The sequence below is a fragment of the Silene latifolia genome, chromosome 3 (assembly GCF_048544455.1).
Source record: "Silene latifolia isolate original U9 population chromosome 3, ASM4854445v1, whole genome shotgun sequence".
NCBI classification, from domain to species: Eukaryota; Viridiplantae; Streptophyta; class Magnoliopsida; order Caryophyllales; family Caryophyllaceae; genus Silene; species Silene latifolia.
In genome coordinates this window covers 138795564-138816748 of record NC_133528.1, presented here as the reverse complement: position 1 = coordinate 138816748, position 21185 = coordinate 138795564, and the positions used below count along the sequence as shown (strand labels likewise).

Below are 21185 nucleotides of genomic sequence, written 5' to 3'. Positions count from 1 at the left end.
CAATTATTTGGGTTTGCTCTTGCATAGGGTATCAAATGTAAGCAATTTTATCATTTCCCAGGTTTAATTTCCATTTTTTTTCTTCCCATTTTCCCCTGATTACCATTAGTATTTGGGTTTTTTTTGCTGATTTGCTCTATTGTCTCTATTTCTCTCATCTCATTTCTCTATCTTTTTTGTTCTTCTTTCTGTGAAATTTGTCGCTGATCCAGAACTTCCACTGTTATCGTCTTCCTGCAGTTCTGCCTTTTCATTGATGGTCACACTTTAGGTCAGTCTTTTTCCTTTTTTTTATTTTAGAGTTTAAAATTGATTTCATGCAATCATTTGGGACTTTTTAAAAGTTTATTAATTTAATTGATTGCATGCATTAATTTGGGCGATTTGAAGTTCTTCTGGGATATATCCGTGCTTCGCTTTAATCTTTTCGAATTTGGCATTAGCAGGATTATTGAATGAGAGTTAATAATTTAGGGTGTAATTTTTGGATTAAGATTGATTGCATGCAGTGATTTGGGCATTTTTAGAGATTTAGATTGTTATCTATTGTCGCAAATGAAGTGAGTCGGATTCTGTGTGACTTTTTTTACCGCTTTTCTCTTTTATTTGTTTTGGTTAATCATGAGATGTTTAGCATTTTAGCATTAAGATTGTTATCAATGGTCCTAGATATGAACCATTGATGAGTAGTAATAGAGTTCAAGGTACTTAATTGATGATGCTTTTCTAGCTGTCTTTAAGAGATACCAATTTCATGATTGCTTGCAAAGTTAACTGTCATTGATTGCCAAGGTAGCAAACAATGCATGTTCATCCTAATTTTACAACTTCATGGTTTAAAATGGAGTTCACTGTGATTGATTGCCAAGGTAGCAAACCATGCATGTTCGTCCTTATTTGACAACTTCATGGCTTAAAATGGATCATTGATATCGAGAAGTCGATGATGGGCTTAACTCTTCTTTTGCTTTTATTTGGTTCCCCTGTAGAGTGGTTCTTCAGGGATCAAAACCACACGGGAGTTTTATGTGAATGTTCTTCAGGTTAGCTCCTTTCTGATTGTGCTCTCCGATTAACTGTTTTATCTAGGACTTAAATGGTGCTCTCGATACAAAGCACTTGGATCTTGTTTGGTTGCAGAGTTTGAGGGGAATGGGATAAACACAATATCCATAGAGAGCTACAACTGCTTTTGGAGCTTGCTGACATTCTTGTGGAGAGACCTTCACAATATGCTAGGAGAGTTGAGGAGACATCGCTCATATTTAAGAATCTACATCACCTACTCAACTAATTGCGGTCTAATTAGGTACTCTATAGATGAGTTGCTTTTACCATTCTGTGTTTCCTGTTCTTGTACTTGAGTAGTTTAATTGACATTTTCGAATTTTTATGGATTATGAGCGGCCATTTAGGGTTATAGTGACGAAAAATAGCATTTTGCAATCCTTTGTTTGTGTGCCACTTTGTATTTTGTAGAGTTCGGGATTGCATTTAATCTAAATTTTGCTTTTTACATGTTCGACCTACTGCTCAATCATTTTGTCTTTGTTTTTGGGGGATGCACTCCAAGTGTTTGATGTTTTGTCTAATTCGGGTCATGTTGCATGCAAGTTTTGGTTTGGTTTGCTACCTTTTTGGAGTGACTTTGCATATGTCTGGGTTTATTTTCGGTTAAATATATAACCATTTTAAAGGTATCTTAGATTTGGTCACTTGAAAATTATGATTCTTAGTAAACAAACTACATAGTACTTTGGTGGTTGCTATGATCTACTACATTCGTAGTTATTTTATGAAAATTGAAAGTTTACTGCGAACTACTCTGCAAATCATGACGGTGTCCAATGATCGTGAACTAGCAGGATATGCCTTTGGGGATAAAAACCCGAAAATATGTATTCTTGCAGAAAAGTGCATCTACCGCTGGGAACAAATAAATTTGCCCTTATGAGCATAGCAGTTGATTTGCCAGTAAGCATTCCCTGGCTATCTGCATTTAGTTACCAAATATCAATTTTTATATCATTCTCACAACACCAAATATCGTTTTTTATATCATTCTCACAGCATTTCAAACATTTGATTCCTGAAGAATGTGGCATAACATCTTGAGACATGGAACAGAGGATTTTTGGGTATAATGGAGCTAAATGATCTTGGTAAAGGCAAACTATACTTGTCTTGGGAGAGATAGACCAATCAGGTGAGCATATATTTAACCAGTTAATACATTCTACTATTTGGTTTTTTAACAAAAGGAATTCGCGGATAATGTGAGCTTCTTTTTTACAGGCTGGTTTGAAGGGCATGTCTATTAATCTTTTCCTTTCTGGTTGTCTGAAAGGCGAGGCGTCTACCGCTAGGAACAAATAAATTTGCCCTTCTGAAAATAGCAATCGATTTGCCAGTAAGCATTCCCTGGCTATCTGCATTTAGTTGCCAAATATCGTTTTTTATATCATTCTCACAACATTTCAAACATTTGATTCCTGATAATCTAAATATTGACAAAGTGATTTAAAAGCAACAATGGTGATCAACAATGGTGCAGCTAAATATAAAAATTCGAGTCGAATTGTTCCTTAATGGTGGCAGAACCCAAAAATATTAAGGAATCAAATCAAACCACTTTGGTCAGAATATAAAGTGATTTGGTCACAATATAAACCATTTTGATCAAATCACTTTGTTCTTTAAGGAATCACTTTGTTCCTTAATATTAGGTCGAATTGTTTCTTGATCACATTTGAACTCTTCCTGATAATCTAAATATTCCTGCTACCCAAGCTATGTTGTGAGTTCTGTCTCTGCATCTTTCTGCCGTCTCTCTCACTCATCAAAAGCAACAATGGTGATCAAGAGTTGAATCCGCTGATAGTAACACGTAGCAGGTAAGTTGCTCTTCTGATTAATTTTTTTTTTCTTATTCTTACTCTAATTCATCTTTCTAATCTAAGCACTTCTGATTCCGGTTAATCTCTGTTCAGGACCTTTTACTGAGTCGTCTTGATTTGATTGTTTTTTTTTTCCATTCATCCAGTGATTATTCACACTACAGGTATGTGTTTTTTAAAATTAATTTAGGGTTTAATTGTTAGGTTTAAATTGTTTTTGTATGCATGCGATAATTAAGGGCGTCCATTTTGGTTTAAATTGTTTGCATGCAATAGGTTGGACAATTTTAATTTCTTGTAGCTATTATTCACTATGATGCATGAATGGAAATTCTTGCTACCTGTTCTTTAGTTGAAACGAAATTTGCTTTGAGCTGATATTGTTTTCGAAGTTTAAAGAACAACTTTATAATTAGACTTTAAGTTGATCTAATTGCTCAACGGTGAGACTTTGGGAATGTTGATATACATGGTTTACTGATTTTTAGAAACATCATGAAGTTAGGTAATCATTGTTTTCTTCTTATTGAAGTGGTTTAAATGTTTATTGAATAGGAGGTAGGTCAGTAAGTAGGCTGCCTAACTTCTTTCTGATTAAGGAGCCATTTCCTTGTTTGATAATCTTTTGTGCTCCGCATTAACTATGATTGATTCTCTAATTAATGAGACTTCAGTAATTCATCATGGATCATGCTCATACTGAAGTTACCGTGTTTTTGCTTCGTGTTTCCATACACGAGCATTTCATTTGACGACTTTTGATGGTGGCTGATACATCTGCAGGGATTTACAGAAAGCAACTCAAAATTTTACAACAATGATTGGTCAAGGTGCATTTGGTCCGTTATACAAAGCACAGATGTTGACTGGCGAAATAGTTGCCGTGAAGGTTCTAGCAACGGACTCAGAGCAAGGCGAGAGAGAGTTTGAAACGGAGGTTAGTGCAGATAATAAAATTATGCTGACGTCTTGTCCTGCAATAATTGCAAATTGGTACTCAGAATTGTGGAGCTTGTGGAGTTCTGTAATGCTATAGATAAAATAGGGTTTTACATCTTCATTTTATTTGCAATTCTTATCAGGTGAAACTGCTCGGAAGGTTACATCATAGAAATCTTTTAAATTTGGTTGGATATTGTATAGAAAAGGGCACAAACATGCTTATGTATGTCTACATGAGCAACGGCAGACTAGCTTCTCATTTATGTTTTAATGATATGTAGAATGATGACTCATATGCTGTAAGATGGTGTTAAGCAAGCATAGCTCAGCGGCTTGTATGTTATAAAAGCTTTATTTGTGTTTAACATAATGAATGCATCATTTGATTTATTTTAGAAATTGGAGGATGTAGAGCTTCAGGTGTGAGGAATGTGCACATACAAGCATTATGATTCAGCTAAATTGAAAATTGCACCTAAAAATTGAGCTCAGTGTGAATATTTGGGAACGCGATTTATGCAAGTTGAGATAACATGTTTCAAAAGATCAAACACTAAACTGAATTTATAGAAATATGGACTCATTCATCTTATGGAGGTTTTACTACTACACTTGATGGCGACGTAAAGAGGAACAATATGAGTGGAGTTATTGCTAATTGATAAGTCCATTTTAAATAAGAGTTTAACTCCTTTTTTAGATCGGTTTTATAGTATTATTGCACTAATATTAGTGTATTTGTGAGCTAATCCCATGTTCTAAGCGTTTTGCGTGTATTCGTTACATTTTGTAGGAATTGGAGTTTTTGTGGCCTTTTCCTGTCAAAATAGCAAACATCCTGAAGTTTTAATAGTATAGTAAAATAAACAATAGAAGTTTGTCTCAGGCAGTTTAGTGTTAATAGAATTCACAGAACATTGCAATAAAATTGTAATATTAGACTTACCAAATGATTGCCGCTTATTGTGAGAGGATACTGAAGCAATACCATCGATTGCTAACCTCCGAATACTTTCTAACATTGATCTACAGGTGGGAGTTGTTCCTAATCTGAGATTTTCTGCTATACTTTGACTGTGGCGCAAGCTTAAAGTCAGTGTCTTCTATTCTTTTGTCTTTGCAGACACAACAGCATGTGTAATGGAGAAGACTCACTCTTCTTTCAGGAGGCGTGCTGTTGTTTCTACAAAAGCACAAGAATCGAATTCAGCCTGCCGGATCTCCTTGAATAGATGGTTTCTGTGTTCTCCGCGGTTTTAGGGCGGGCTGAGACGCAAGTTCAAAAGCCACTTACAAACTGTACTGCCACCAGATCCACTGTCATCAATACCTACCTACCGCAAGACGTAAGGTTTATCCCCTTTTAAAAGGTTTCTATTTTTTAAATTCTAATAAATTGAATGCTTGCTTGGATGATTGCATATAGTTCATTTAGATAATTTAGGGTTGACTTTTTGGATTTGGCTTGATTGCTGCAGTGATCTGTTGAGTTTTAGAGGTTTAGATTGATTGATTAAATGCAATAAATTGGGCAAGTTTAAATTCCAAGTTTATTTTGGGATTCAACAAGTACCAATCACCTTTCTACAGCTTTGAGGGTCAGGCTGGAAAGTGGCGAGAAGTGTCCAAGATCACTTCAATTGTTGTGTGACCGTTTCATTTTCAAATATCTTTGTGATTGAGACATGAAAACATGATTTCGACATTTTCAGTTGTAGGGTTGCATATGTATGCACTTGCCAGTTATCAGTAGCAGCAACGTGGATTTTTGATGAAATTAGGCTCTTGTTCTGTGGATTCAGGATACCATTACCCAAATGGCTCTTGATGTGAGTTTTCATCTATTGTGTAATTAATGTTGGTACCCTTACCCCCGATTCATTATAATTTCTTTCATTTTTGTGATAACTCAAACAAGCTAACAAATACAATGTGATTTCAGACTTTAACTTTACTTCTATTAGTAAATTAAACTTGATGTGTTTGTGGCTTGATTATCTTGGTAGAAGGGTAAGGAAAACCGAAAGGAAGGAGAAGGAGAAAGACGAGAGGCGAAGGAGGCGGGAAGAGTAGGGGAAGGAGGAAAAGGGAGGAGGGGTAGGGGGAGGAGGGGAAGAATGGGATGGAGGAGGAGGAGGAGGATGAGGGAAGGGAAGGGAAGGAGGAGGAACTTTAACAAGGTATAGGGGTTGCATTTTGGGTGGTGGTGTTGAAGCACATGGAGCTAATGGAAATAATCATTAAGAAAAGAAACACGTACAGAGTACATCTTAATGCAAGGGATATTATAGGCAAATCGGTCAAATAGGCAGCTGTTATTAAAGCGTATAAAAAAAGCGAAGCTGGGAAAGGGTCCCTATTTAAATAATTTTGAGTCTTTCACACGAAATAAGAATTAGGGGTCGTTTGGTTGCATATAGGAATTTGTATTACCTAGGAAGTTATAAAACACGTGAATTTGGAATTCATGTGAATTACAAAAATATGTTTGGTTGCCATGGAGGAAGTGCAATTCATGTAGGCATTCTAACTTACCTAGGAGGGCCTAGGTAAGCAACTTCCTCCATTGTGGAGGAATTGGAATTCATGGGAACTTCCAATTCATGTGAATTGGGGTAACCAAACAACATACCCATTTTGCAATTCACATGAATTTAAGCTCCTACATTATTCAGTGGGTAACCAAACAACCCCTTAGAATTGAATTGTATGTAAGAGTGAAATGGATTGAGTGAGAGAGATTTTATTTTAAGTAAGGCAGATGATGGTCTTAGATGGGTAGAGGTACCTCGTTGAGAAATACGGCCGTATGTAAAAGTGGAATAAAATGACTAGGTGAAGGAGTATAAAAATTGTAGTTTGAGGTGCTAGGAAAACCAACAATTAAGGTAGAATGAAATTATAGGCTGTGAACATCATAGAATTCTTCTTGTTGTGTTTTCTTCCTGTATTTCTATCACATCACAGAACTTTAGTTTCTCATCCATATTCGCTTTTGGTTCAGATTGGGGGAAACCATATTCGGATTGACAAAGCTTACCTATCGTCCCACCCTAGAAGAAACAGAAAGGAGATAATGCATGAACTCCACTTCACAAGAGCCAACGATTTTCAAACTATAGTCATGTATTTTCTGGGATAACTTGGGGTTTAATGGGAAGTGTTTGTTGTTTCAAATTTCCAACATGATATATAGTGAATCAGTGGTCAGTTCATTTTCTTTCAAATTGTAGAAATTTGGGAATTGTTCATACATATGTGAATACAAACACGATGTAGAAATTCGTTAGGTAATTCTGAAAGTATTATATTTTGAGTTATAAAAGAACGAAAAATTAGGTAATTCGTTAGGTAATTTCATTTCTCTTAATTAATTCCATGTCTGTTGTGTCTCTTTTATGACTGCACCACTTCAATTTATTTTGCAGGTTATTGATCACATTTGCTGTCTTTGAAGCAGATACATTTAATGGAGGATGGCAGAGTTGAGATTTTCAGTAGAAACCTTGAATGCAGTACAAGAAACTACCTAGATGTTGTTGATACTGTTAAAAGGTATTTTTAGTTTAGACTTTACCTGTTTGTTTGTTAATGCTATAGACAAATTGGGAGCTAATTAAGTGTGTGAATGAAGCCTTTGGGTATGCGTCTGGGCAAGGTACTGAGGTCTGGACAGTTGTGGATGTTGTTTGCTCTTAAGTAAGGTATCACTTCTAAATTCTGCGGCTGTTTTTTTCCATTCATTTTGTGAGTTTCTCCCTATGTTGAAGGGATTACCATATCACATTGTAAAACAATCTGCTTGCTTATATAAGTTTGAGCTTGAGAGAGATGTAAGCATCCGACACTATGTTATGTGGAATTTATACTATCTGATATGTGGATAATTGACATTCTGAGTTGACTTGACACTTGAGCCATCATTCTATCATAATTCTACACGAATTTGCACCAACATTAATTTTGACAGTGATTAGTATGAAGTAATCAAGGAAACAATTTATGTTCACTACCACCCTGTACCGAACTACTGATTACTACAGCTTGAGAACTGGACTGATCATTGGGTCAGCACTTGAGGGTTTACTTGCTCACGTGAGGTTCTGTGACCCAGTTTCTTCCAATATCATGTTACTGATACGAGTTTTAAGTACATATACTTTGCAATCACCGTAGATGAAGTGTGGAAGCAAATTATCTCATTTTCTGAACTGATATTTTGTAATACAGCCTGCAGAAAAGTACCGTGGGATATTCTCCGAAGATTCTTTGTTCAAATACTTCGGAAGGTTAGTTTTCACATGTCTCAATCTTTTTAGTTTAAAACTGGGATGTCCTTCTATGTCATGTAATAATTATGCATTGATCTAATTTGGCTGCAGATTTTCGTACTTCTTATCCTGCCTCATTACATCCATTTTCGCAATTGTAGTGACTGTCAGTGCATTTTGGCTTTCGGTTAGTCCCTTTAGCATCTTGCATTTGGAGGATATTCCAATGCTAAAGTCACCCTCTTGCATGATATCTTTTTCATATTGGAAGTTTTACGTAAAATGACTACTGAAATTTGTCTCTTTACAATCATTTCCTTGTGCTTAAAGAACCATTTTATGCTAATGTTAATGTAAAACACATGGTTTTCACTTTTCACAATATTAACTTCTATAGTTGAGAATATTTATATTTAAGTTATCTCATTGTAAGAAGGTTTTGTAAGAGATTTATTGTCTATCTATCGGATGTTTAACTTATAGGATCTGAATTTGCCAAGGGGAGGGGGAGGAAGAATTTAATTAGGAATTTAATTCATCGTATTAACCTAAATTTTAAAACACAATATTGTGTACTACTAATAAGTTTATAAAAATCATTATTATTGCATTTAAGTTTTTTCGTAATATTAGTATTGTCTTCCTAATAATTAAGTCTCCTCCTCTTTTCTATCTTACTTCGTTTGGTTGTTATTTGTACGTTGGACATTTCCAAGGTCCCACAATCAGAGGGCTCTAACATTATAGAATGAGGGCTCTAACATTATAGTTTATGCATTGTTATTTGTACGAAGGACGATTCCTCTTTATATTTCTAAGAAAGGAAACCCGGAAAAATTAATTCGTAACACAACTATTAAGTTCTTCTAAATTAAAGCCTCAAAAACTACAAAATTATGGGCGGACTCAATGGGAACACTGGTTAGAATTGATAAGTAATTATCAATATACAAAAAAAAATGTAAACTATTTATTGCTCAATCAAAAAGATAAATTTTTAAAAAGCGAGAAATAGAATATTTTAGCATATAATTTTTTTTTTTACGAAGACAAGAAAGATTCATATAGTTATGGCGAACCATTAAATGTAAATAAAGACCAATAATTTTTAAAGGATTATAATTATTACATATATCTGCAAAAAAAATTTACCAGTACCATGTTTGGAATTAGAATACTGGTATAATATATTATGCTAATATTTATTGATTACATATGTCAGCCCGATTAAATATTAACAAAAAATATTTTTAAATTTTAAAAAAATGGCAGTACATGATACGTATAAAGGTACGGGATAAAGAATGCTTCAATTGTATCGAAACCGAGTAACCATACTATGAAATTTCTCAGATTAACGAAATAAAACGCAAACCACAAATTTGCATTCAAAAACCCAAAAAAAAACCCCCAAAAAACGTAAAAATAAATAAAGAGCATGTACTTAATGCTCTCATAGATGCAACTATTTAAACGTATGAAATTATTGACATAAATACATGCAAGGGCAGTTGGTTAGTCATCACTATTCATTTATATTGCTTAGGTTAAGTAAGATTAAATGTCATTTTCTCCCCTCCTCTCCTCTATAAAGGTAATAGAGTGCATTACAATTACCCTGTCACCATCATCCTGCTTTTATGAAAATAAAAATTACACTATTATTTACCCACGAATACACTACCTCCCTAACATGAATACCTTCACATGCACACGCCCTTTCTTCGAAGATGAGCGTGACAGAGAAAAATTTATAGGGAAATATGAGGACTGGAAGAAAGGTCGCTTCAACTGCAAAGAGATATTTGTTAAAGCGAATGTATTGAAGGCTATACCACAAGATGATGATATACAGCACCATCAGGCACTTGGTTTAGAGGTTGTTCTTTCTAATGTGTTTAATAGGCTCTCAAAAGCTGATAAGAGGAGTGTAGCCGAGGTTTGCAAATGGTGGGCAGAATTGTTCCTTGTGGGAACTGAAACTTCAAAAGTACTTGTCGATTATAATAACGAATTAGTTTCAGAAAATATACGTGGTTTGATCACGGCTCAAAGGGGCCAAAAGGTGGTGAGGATGTATTGTGTATGCAAGAACTATACGACTACAAGAGAGAAATACGAATGTCATCGTCGCCTAGAAAAAGCACACCCAGTTTCGGAAGATTTCACTATGTGGTCTGAAGACAACTCTGGCAGCGAGGGTTACTATGATTCTGACTGCTAGGTTTATGCCAATATAATTATAGTGCACCCTGCAAACTCTAACTTTGTCTTTTTGTAACTGGCTCTAATAATAATAATAATAATAATAATAATAATAATATTATTATTATTATTATTATTATTATTATTATTATTATTATTATTATTATTATTATTATTATTATTATTATGTTTATGTTTATGTTTATGTTTATGTTTATGTTTATGTTTATGTTTATGTTTATGTTTATGTTTATGCTTATCTGTGGTAGTTGTAAATTATACTACTAGGTTAACGTGTTGCAAGTGCATGCACACCCAGTCTTTATTTTGTTTGCTAACATTTTGCATTGAAATGCTATGGATAACAAGTTTCCCTTCTTTCTTACTACTGTTTGGACTTCCCTGGCGTCTTTGATATGCTACTATTCTGTAGATGTGCTCCTTTATTTTTTTCCAACAGTATTAAGTGTACATGTATGTTTAAGTTGATGGACTTTTAACGAGGTTTAACTTGCCTATTTTCCCCTGGAACAAAGAAATTCTGAGCAAGATGGTGTACATCTCACACTTGATCCAAAATCCATTGAGCGATTACTTTATGCTGTCAAAATTCGGCTCTGTTTTAGGTCACGATGGGTCTGACTTTCTCAATATTTGGGTTTCAACAGGGTGATTGTGATGGAGCTGGATGTCATATCAACTACAGGTAAATACTGACTTTTTACACTAACGCCCTAAAATAAGTTTGTGCCAATGGTAGTACTGAACTAAGTACCACCATACTCAATATATTATACAAGTTTCATGTTATACCCATGTGACTGCTTTGATACTGAATTTAGTTCGACCTTGGTGAAATGATGTCGTGTTTAGCTTGCTTACAATTATCTGAATAGATTAATAGGTATACATGAATTATAAATACTAATGGTACATTTGAGCTTTGAAGAATATTGTTTATCGTCTTAGGAAATAAGTAATTTGATTATACGATTTTACCTTCAAATAGTTGATAGGGTGATGTCTTTTAATGATTTTTGACATACAAGAAAGATAAAAAAATAAGCACATCATTAATAGTTCTGTTGGAGTCAAAGGGAAATATTTTAGCTTTATTCCAGTGACGGAGCAAAGAAAGCCGGAATGGCCGCATGGATGACTGTTCATTTGACCGACATAAAAATCACGGGCCTCCAAAATTTCAATATATTACGAAATTTACTTTAGTATATCTTTACTTAGATAGTTGTTTTCATTTACAATTATGTTGCGTTATATCTCGATGATATAGTTCATATTAGGTTCCTTTTTTATTTTCAAAATTTTCAACTCTAATCAAAGACCAGTTGGCTTGTCATATGCTTTGGTCCATTTAAGCTTTGATCATTGGGGTTAGTCTCACATCGAGGGGTGCGGATTTGCCTTTGCATTTACTTTAATCATTTGTTTTTTTAGTCAAATACCCCATTTAACAATAACCATATTTTTTTGCCTCCTCCCTCAACATGTAACCCGCAGCCTGAACAAATAATCCGACAAAGTTTTGATGTGGGGGCGTAGTTATTTGTCATTTTAACACGGCTATTGTGTTGAAATTGTCACGTGACAGATTTTGTTGAATCAATGTGTTGAATTCTGAAGGGAATTAGGATGCAGTGTTTACCGTACTTGTCATGAGTTTCTCATTTTTTTTAAAGCAATCTTGGTTGCAGTTCTCTTAAAGCTTCGTATCAGACTGCCAAACATAATCTTGGGCAACAGTGATAATGCTGTTTTATCATTTAGGTTCCATTTTTTCATTTTGATTTTATTTTGATTGCGTGCAAATAGATTGTTATGTATATCAAAAATGTTATCATATAAAGTAGATCGAGTTAGATATCTAAGTTACCAAGTTCTGGTCGACTAATGTGTAGTGATAATTTACTCCCATTTTATGCTTACTATCATTATTCTATATAGATATTGATTTGATACCGGACTCCTTGTTGTCCCAAGAATTTCTGTTATTGATCTGAAATGCATATGTGCATAAGATATGTTTGCTGAGTTCTGGAATTTGCATTAGTCTTCACTTACAGATGGTAATAAAGTGACTGGGAAAGTTAATTGCAGACATCACATGGTCTTGGATGTCCCTTTAGTTACACCTGTTGTGGGTGTAAAGTTTTTCGGCCGAAATTAATAAATGGGTAGTAAGGTAACGGAATCAAGAAAGAACATAGATGATTGTCGTAGGGTATTTGAACCTATACATGTGCAGATAGTTATCAATTGCACTAATAAACGCGTTTACATATTATCGTTGGCTTTCATTGGAGCCGTAATCTTACATTGTTTTTTGCTGCAGGTTCAGCTACTATGGAACTGTCTTCGTAGTGCCTGCATAATATTACTGGATTGCCAGCTGAGACTGTGGCACAACATTTTTTGCACAACATTTTTTCCTCCGTAAATGTTATGTTTGTTGAATCTTGTATCGATCTGGATGGAATAGAGTTTGTTTTACATAACATTTAGAGGAGAAGGATGCTTTATGTGTTTTTGAGAATATATATGCAATCTTTGTATGACAAAACTTTAGTTTTTCAAACAGTTACTCTTTGTATTATTATGGATGCGTTTCTGGAATAGTCACTTTTACAATGTTTCCAGCTACGAAGTTTAATACATTGAAGCCAAGATAACAAATAATTCCAACGAAAGAGCTTTAAGGATATCACGGCCTTCATTTCTGTTGCACCCCTTAACTCTCTTTGCCACTCTGCTTCCGAATTTTTGCATCAAAACAAGGCTTCAGAAATGCAATGTCGATGTTCTTTAGGATTGTGAGGGCTTTTGTAACGTCGCAAGTATTATCACAAGGTAAAAATGACCATTTCTGATGGATAGGAAAAAGGCCAAAGATTGAAACTCTAAATCTTCAAGCATTGTAAAAATCTACAATTACGGACAAAAACATATAGGTGCTCCATGGTCTACGCTTGACACTTAAAAACCGCACTTACGACTTAATTATACATTATGAGTAAACATGCCAAAGTGCAAAACATATACAATAAATACAACTATTTATCTTCGCCCCAAATTATGAAAACTAAGTGAATCATGTGCGTATTTATATAATAGAAATGTTGCAGATGATATTTGGTGTTCGGAAAAAGATATAACTTTGAATTGTTTTTTTATTATACAAGGCATTTTAAGAAGCATTACACAGGCAACGATCACCAAAACTATTTTTCCTACGATATCCACTGATGAGGTAATATAAGCGATTAACCAAATTGAGGCACCACAGCCGGTAGAGTAACGAACAATGTAATGAAAAGGGTAATGAAAAGAAGAGGAGGAGGGGGATAGGAATGAGAAGGAGCCTTCAAAATGTGTTAGATCAAAGAAAGTGGATGAATTCACTAAGGTCGTGTCACAAATTATCGGAATTTTATCTTCTTATCTTGTTCTCTAGCTGGTATTATATGTTTCACCCTATTCAGTACTATCTGTAATTTATTCGTAATCATATGTAATTTTCTAATAGTAATAATCCTGTTAACGAGTTACTTAGCCTTCTGTAAGATTGTAAAATGGTTCAATATGATAAAAAATTATTCAGACAAATATACTTTCCGATGCTCAGCTACTCCAAAATTAGATTACTATTCAATGCCATTTGGGTCGTTGATATACCCAAATTACTTAAGCAAACCGTTTCGCCAAATTGGGACACTGCGCCCATCGGGCGCAGTGCCACAACTAGTATATCGTAAAATTTTATGATCCATACCCAATGCCCCGTACACTCTCGGAGTCTCGTTAGTACCTCCATCCACTGATCCAAACCAAAATTAACATGAATTTTGACAGCTTTAATAACGTTACTTTCTCTATTGGTATAATGATGTAAATAAGGAGGGTGGATGATGAGTCTTTGGTGAAAGTTTTAACCCAAAAAGGAATGTATAGTTTGGTTTGGATTGGGGCTGGTCAACCCAGCGAACAGGCTTGGGCCGGGCATGTGAAGGCCAGCCCGTAACCGGCTCAGAGAAGGTGACGAGTCTAAGCGGGCCGGGTCAATTCAAGCACAACCCGGAATTGGCATGATTTGGGGGGGGGGGGGGGGGGCCTAGTTCCGGGTTGAAGCGGACCTAGAGAGCGGGTCGGGTATTGTTTCCCAGACCCAGGCACGACTTGAGGTAGGAGGTGATTTGGACCCGGACGGCCTAACACGAGTTGACCGGCCCGGACTGTAATTAACCCGAGTTGCGGGCTTGTTACGGATGGCCCGAATCAACCCTTATCTTTGACAAGCCCTAGTTTGCATCAAATAATATAAGTGTTACAACGTTATTTTTAGGATGGATGAGAGGGACTAGAAAGTATTGTTTATCGGCTTTAAACATACTTTCATACGGATCACCGCAGCCTGACCTTGGTCTCAAAACGCAATCACTATAAGTTTTGGAAATCGATCAAAATCCGATGCTGTGACCGAGGTTTAATACACAAGTGGAGTGGAGATGAGACGAGACGATGGACTGGCTACAAGAGAAATACAATATAATCAACATAGGAGACAGAGAGCTTGCAAGCACACTTGACATTTTCAAGTGCTACCATGATTCAGAATCATGAACCATGCACTTCCTAACTGAAAAATATGCATACAACCAGTACATTATACTTGCATAAATTCATAAATACATATGTAATTTGCATTTCACTCATTGTACAAATTAATCTATTTATTCCTGTTTAATTTCACTCTTACTTCTTGTCCGAAATATAAACTCAAGCTAAACAATCCCCCCTTGTTGGTAAGGCTACTAGACAGATGGGAAATATTTGTTGAGTCCCCAAGGAAGGGAGTAGAACTCTTCACTCCTCGGGTCTGTCTCGAATGCTCGATACTTGGTCCACCAGAGCCTTCCACTGTCTTTCCTCGTTTCGGGTTGTCTACGGTGGAGTGTCAAGTCTAAGAACAATGCAATGATGCCGCCCACTGTGGCCGAGGAGGTGAAGATCACTTGCACCAAGCTGTTGAACTGCACAACATTACCCAATTCAGAACCATCATCTTGCATTTGAGTCACATTAAGGCTCTGTTTGGTAGCACATTTCAGATACTTTTTTCACTTAAATACCTTTTTTGACAAAAATTCCAGGTAGCTTATTTTTTGACAAGCGTGACAAGTAGCATTTTTAGCAAATAATTTACCTGAAATAAAATTCTACCAAGGGTAGCATTTGAGATTTTAAGTAACTGGTTTTACTTTCCTGTTTTAGCCCTTCAATCCATAATATTACATTATTATCATATCCTTTCACGTCATTTCACCAAAAATCAACTACCTTTTTAGCTAGTTTGGCAAACATTTTTCATATAATCGTTACCTTTTCAGCTCCTAATTTTCAGCTACATTATCGGTCACCTTTTCAAGTTTTTTTTTTTTTTTTTTTGAGGAAAAAAGCACGAGGCTTAATTTAATAACGATAAATCAACGTTTACAGCATTGCCCGCTCCCGGAGGCAAGGCATCCGACCACACAAACTTACCTAAACCAAAACTACGAACGTGAGCTAGCTCGTCACCTTTTCAAGTTTTAGTTAATTTTCAGTTTTCAGCTACCTTAAAAGGTTTCAGTTACCTTCTCAGCTAATTTTACCAAACATAGTCTTACATTACTAAATGTAAATAAGTAATAATTAACATGATTTTTCGATATAAAGGGATATATATAGAGAAACAATTTTGGTTACTAGTTTACTACGGAGTACAAATTTTAAGCCTAAGTTCCGAGTATCACCGCTTAATCACTGTAACAACTTACTGACATATACTAAGGGTTAAAATTGTAGATGTAGTGTTAGTTTGTAAATAGCAGAAAATGAAGCAGACATACAGCCTTGGAATTAGTGGAAACAGGAGTGCGTCCGTCAACCATGAGATAGTCATTGAAGAACTGAGGTACAGAAAGGCCCATGTACAGTGAAAGCCCTAGAATGAACTTTGTTCTAAAGCTATTCAGGTTGCAGAACTGCAGAAAGTCTAGCCCTGCAGAAGCTGCATGCATAACATTGCGAAAGAAACCAATGTCAGAAACCCCGAAAAAAGGCATTCTTACAGAAACAGAACAGTAGAATATCTATGCTTACCTACATAGGCATACAGAACACAGTTAACTGCTGCAAATATGGGTAGTGGTATAGAAGCTAGGACCGCCCCAAATTTCCCTGATTTGAAGAGACAAAATTAGTGTTGAATCGATTTGGTAAACAAACATACGCGTTTTTTTGGTTTACTCCATGTTGGATAATGACAGTAGAACGCACCTAGAACCGAAAAGAAAAGCATGAAAAATGCGGCAATTTGAGCAACTCTACGACTTCCAATCTGATTAAGTCCCAAAAGTCCTACATTCTCCCTACAAAATCAAAGAAAATCCGAAAGGGGAACATTACGCGTTAAAATAGTTGAATAGGAATGCTGATAAGTTTTCTACTGTCCAAAAAAAAAGCGAGGAATGTTACACTGATGCAACTGAGCCACAGACTGTACCAAATGCCCCATTCAAGAAATTTCCAGCACCCTACAATTAAAACAATAAATCTTTCTTTTAGATTCGGAATGCAAAACGAGATGGTCTCAGACTGACAGGAAAAATGAGAAAGACTCACGAGCCAGGTAACTCCACGGCCTATAACTGAAGACGGGACTGGTGTGGCGCTGCCATACCTTGCTGCTGCGATAAATGAGCCTGTAGACTACACATTCAAGAAACACATTATCTCCATACTGTAGAATTATCCGAAAACCTGAATGTTGGCGTGTGAGGAGAAGAATGGTACTTGGTACAAACCTCAATAACGGAAACAAAAGTGGCAGCCATCATAGCAAAACCGCTGGTAATATTCAAAGTTGGGCGTCCCCATTGAAACGGGTAAGGGACCCGCAGCCTGCATAACAATATCAGGAACTCATTACTGTGTATAATAATTAAGAAGACAAGAATATGTTGATCTTCTGGTATCATCTAGAATGAACTCACCAGGAAGCAGCACCGATGAGACCACTGTGATCAGTACGACAGTAAAACTGAGTACTTGGCGAGGTGTTCTTAAAGGCTCTGCCTGCTGTCAGGACTGCTGCAAAAGCTGAAATTAGGGCTACTGTTGCTATTGGTGCATATCGGCGTCCAACGGATTTAAATGGCTTCAAGATGCTACCAAGATACTGCATTATCAGTTATGTTTTCATATCTTAGCCAAAATAATGTACACGAGTACAACAAAAGCCGAGAGATTGGATGCTCGTACCTGCGAGAGAAATATAAGTACAGCAAGAGCTGGGATTCCGATTGCAGAGCATTGAGCAAGCTAGCATAAGATCAGATGGACAGTATATAATTTCAGGTTTGGTAAATAAATTCCTAAGACATTAATGACAGGATCATGGTACAATGATAACTAGCGTACCAGAGGGAAACCGTACTGTAATAAGCCAAGTCCAGTTAGAGTCACTAGAGGAATAGCAGCAAGAGGGCTTAAGAACCTACACTAACAAATTTCCATGAGCAAACGCTTTACGCAAGAAACGTATTTTTAATAAGTCAGTCGAAAACAGTGTTTTTCCACCTGACCTTACAACAATCCTCCACAGTCCCAGAACCCCAATTATGACTGGAAATATCGATGCAAACATTATTGCCCCTTGGATCGATCTCATTGTTGCCCTGAACCTCTATAATGCAAACAACAAGGCAAGAGAATTAAATTCCATGTCACACAAAAACGACTTCTTTTCTTTCCAGTAGTTATGTACCATGTGTAATGTTAAAATGACTCATACATAAAAGTTCTTGATTTCAGTCGTAGAGTCGTAGTTTATGAACACAAACCTCATGAGGATCAATGATGTGGGCAAAGTGGCCAGTAAAGATGATAGAGATAGCAGGAATGACAAATGCATAAGAACCTCCAATCACTATTGATGTTCTACATCCAAATAGAGTCTGCAGTAAGGTATTCAGTCCCGACACGAAGAGTAATGTCTGTATCACTTTAGCTTTCTCTTCCTGTTAACCACTTACAGTAATCAGAAGTATAAAACATTAGATTAATTACCAAAGTTCAGATAAATGTAACTGTAACATAATAATTCTTCACCTGTCCCCCTCCCATTTGAGGAACTAGTATAGATGGAATCATTACAGTTGTCCCAAGCATTACTAGAAAATGCTGAAAACCAAGAATTATTGATTCATCTGCATTTTTGTAAAAGTAAAAATCAGCTCCATGCCTCCATGGTCCTACTCACTAAATATGGACAAACATTTTGTACTTCAAACCCTATGAGATGAATTAGAGGTAAATTTTCATACACAAATCATTTTTATTTTTTTGTGTAAAGGAAATTATAAGGACAATGCAATGACCGGCCGGGTCTTGGAGACCGTGCGTTGAATACTTTACCGGTTGAACTAGCTAACATGTGCAGAAACTTGCTTTATTAAGGATAATCTCGAGTGATGATTAAGTGGACATTTCTTAAATAAGGTATTAAGAAAAAATCTTGCCACAATTAAATAAGAATTTACAAGAATAAGAACAAATATGATGCTAAAGGGGTTTAAACCAGGGTCGTGAGTACCACACCTCATGACTTTACCAGTTAAGCTAGCTGAGAATTGAGATCTGCATTTGCAATGCAAGGGCTAGTCTAAAAGGCTAAATTTTTGTGACTTCTATAATTATAATCAAGAAAGTCCACTAAGCTCTTTAGTTGCTATGTAGCTAAACACTTGCTTATCCTAAATTCATAAAAAAATAATAATGTTAAAATGATAAAAGCTTCTTCAATTGTACAAAGTATGTATGGAAGTGTGTTGATCAACTAAGGTAAAGTAGACTACTTAACAAACAAGCTAATTAACCAAAACCCTCTAAAACCAAAAAAACAATTGATAATATAAGCCTTACGGTTCGAATCACCTCACTCGGGTTGTATACTTGTATTGATCTTATGCCTCATCATAGACGACGGAAAAGAAAAGAAGTACTAGTAATAAAGTTTTAACCTTACTATATAAAAAAAAAAATTAATATTTCATAGACAGAGAAAGATGATCAAACAATTCAAAAACATGCATACGCCAAGGAGGGTTGCTTGTAATGCAAAAATCGACACCAGGGAGCTGCTCCTTCACCGGGAATGGCGCGGGATCATCACCACCCTTCGGTGCAGCCATTCTTAACTTCTTAACACAACCAAATACTAATATTACAATATTGTTATAAGATATGTATGAGAAGTAATGATGAAATTTGATAAAAACATGTAGAAATGACTAAGTAAACAAATGTGATCTCTTACGTAATAAAACAAAATGGTACGTAACATCAATGAAGAAAATGTCTTTTTCATAAAATCATAATTAGTTAAATTAATATGACTACTAGACTTGTGACTATAACTAAAACATAATATATGTTTTTTGTTAATTTATTTCAAGTTTTCGAAGAAATGGCAAGAAAATGAAGTTTCAACAGATTGTTGTCAAGAGTAGTAAATGAGTGATAGGTAAAGGAGGTAGAAATGGAAGTTGTGACAAATATTTCAGTGTAACTTTTTGTAGTTTGGAAATAGCTCATTGTTTTCCATTATTAAGAGACCATAACTCATTACTCCCTCGGTGCCGGTTATTTGTTGTCCTTTTTCATTTTGAGGTGTCTCAGTCAATTGTTGTCTTTTCTATTTTAAGGATGAACTAGATAAACAATTTGATTATTCACACCCAATTTGTTCCACTTGTCATCTAGTAATTGACCCCTTCCCCTTTTCTTGGTTTTTGTGCTAAAACCAAAGAACAACAATTGACCAGGACAGAAAGAGTATTTGCCTTTGTCATATGATATATAGCTATATAGGCCCTGTTTGATAAATAACATATTGGACGAAATTAGAGGTGGTAAACGGGTTAATCGGATCAGTTTTGGTTTGGGTTCTTTCGGATCGGGTTATTTCGGTTTATCTTTTTTTTCGATTTCAGTTCGGTTCAACTCAGGTTGGATTCAGTTTTCACTTTTAATCGATTGTAGGTATTTCGGGTCGGTTCAGGTTCGAGTCGGGTCAATATCGGAGCAAATAAGGTTCGAGTCTGGTCAATATCAGAGCAGATGAGATTCGAGTAAGGTCATAATCAGATCGAATGTCAAGGCACTAGGTCTTTATTAATTAAAAACATTGGATATAATATAAATAATTTAAAAAAAAAAAAGTAATATATGACGTTTTTTTTTTGTATAACTACGATATAATATTAATTCATTAACGTCAAATGAGTGACACTCACGTATAAAACGACACTTTAGATGTGACGCCTAGGTACATTCGCGTCATTTCGGGTTTCAATGTTGGGTTTCAGTCATCAATGTACGGGTTGAAATCGGTTCAGGTATATATATCGGTTCGGATTAAAACAAATCAGGTTGAAACAGTTCAGGTTCATTCGATCGTGGGTCTATTTCGGATATTACAACTTCGGTTTGATTTCGAATGAATTCAGGTCGATTCAAGTTTCGGGGTAAAGTTCAGTTATACCTACCTTTCGGATGTACGGTCAGGTGTTGATTCAGGTATTTTCGATTGATTTTTCGGGTTCCAACAAAATTAGTAGATTTCGGCCTAATCAGTTGTTTGACCAAGCAATCTACTATTTTCATGTGTTTGGTAAACGGCGTATTCTGAGAGCATATTGCCGGAAATTACTGTTTTTGAACATGTTGTTAATAGCAACATATTGGTTTAGCATATTCAATTTATTCATGAAACCATTCTAATTATCCTAAAATCTGCTAATTACCAAACACC

General features: G+C 35.7%; 1 protein-coding gene and 1 long non-coding RNA gene across 2 annotated transcripts; one reads left to right on the top strand and one right to left on the bottom strand.

Annotated features, from left to right (window-relative positions):
• The first annotated feature begins 10504 nt into the window (after positions 1-10504).
• LOC141646327 (uncharacterized) lies at positions 10505-12926 on the top strand. The gene is made up of 2 exons (XR_012545510.1): positions 10505-11021; positions 12666-12926. It is a non-coding gene; the product is annotated as an uncharacterized LOC141646327 (long non-coding RNA).
• Positions 12927-14918: 1992 nt separating this feature from the next.
• Positions 14919-19650, bottom strand: LOC141648159 (nucleobase-ascorbate transporter 4-like). Its single transcript, XM_074456647.1, has 14 exons — positions 19467-19650; positions 18482-18579; positions 18214-18390; positions 17956-18056; positions 17792-17867; positions 17633-17692; positions 17365-17549; positions 17176-17272; positions 16994-17080; positions 16847-16905; positions 16649-16740; positions 16472-16549; positions 16219-16379; positions 14919-15360 (listed from the first exon to the last, which is right to left on the bottom strand). Exons 1-14 carry the CDS (start codon positions 19561-19563, stop codon positions 15142-15144), a joined length of 1587 nt encoding a protein of 528 aa, XP_074312748.1. The 5' UTR covers positions 19564-19650; the 3' UTR covers positions 14919-15141.
• Positions 19651-21185: the final 1535 nt, after the last annotated feature.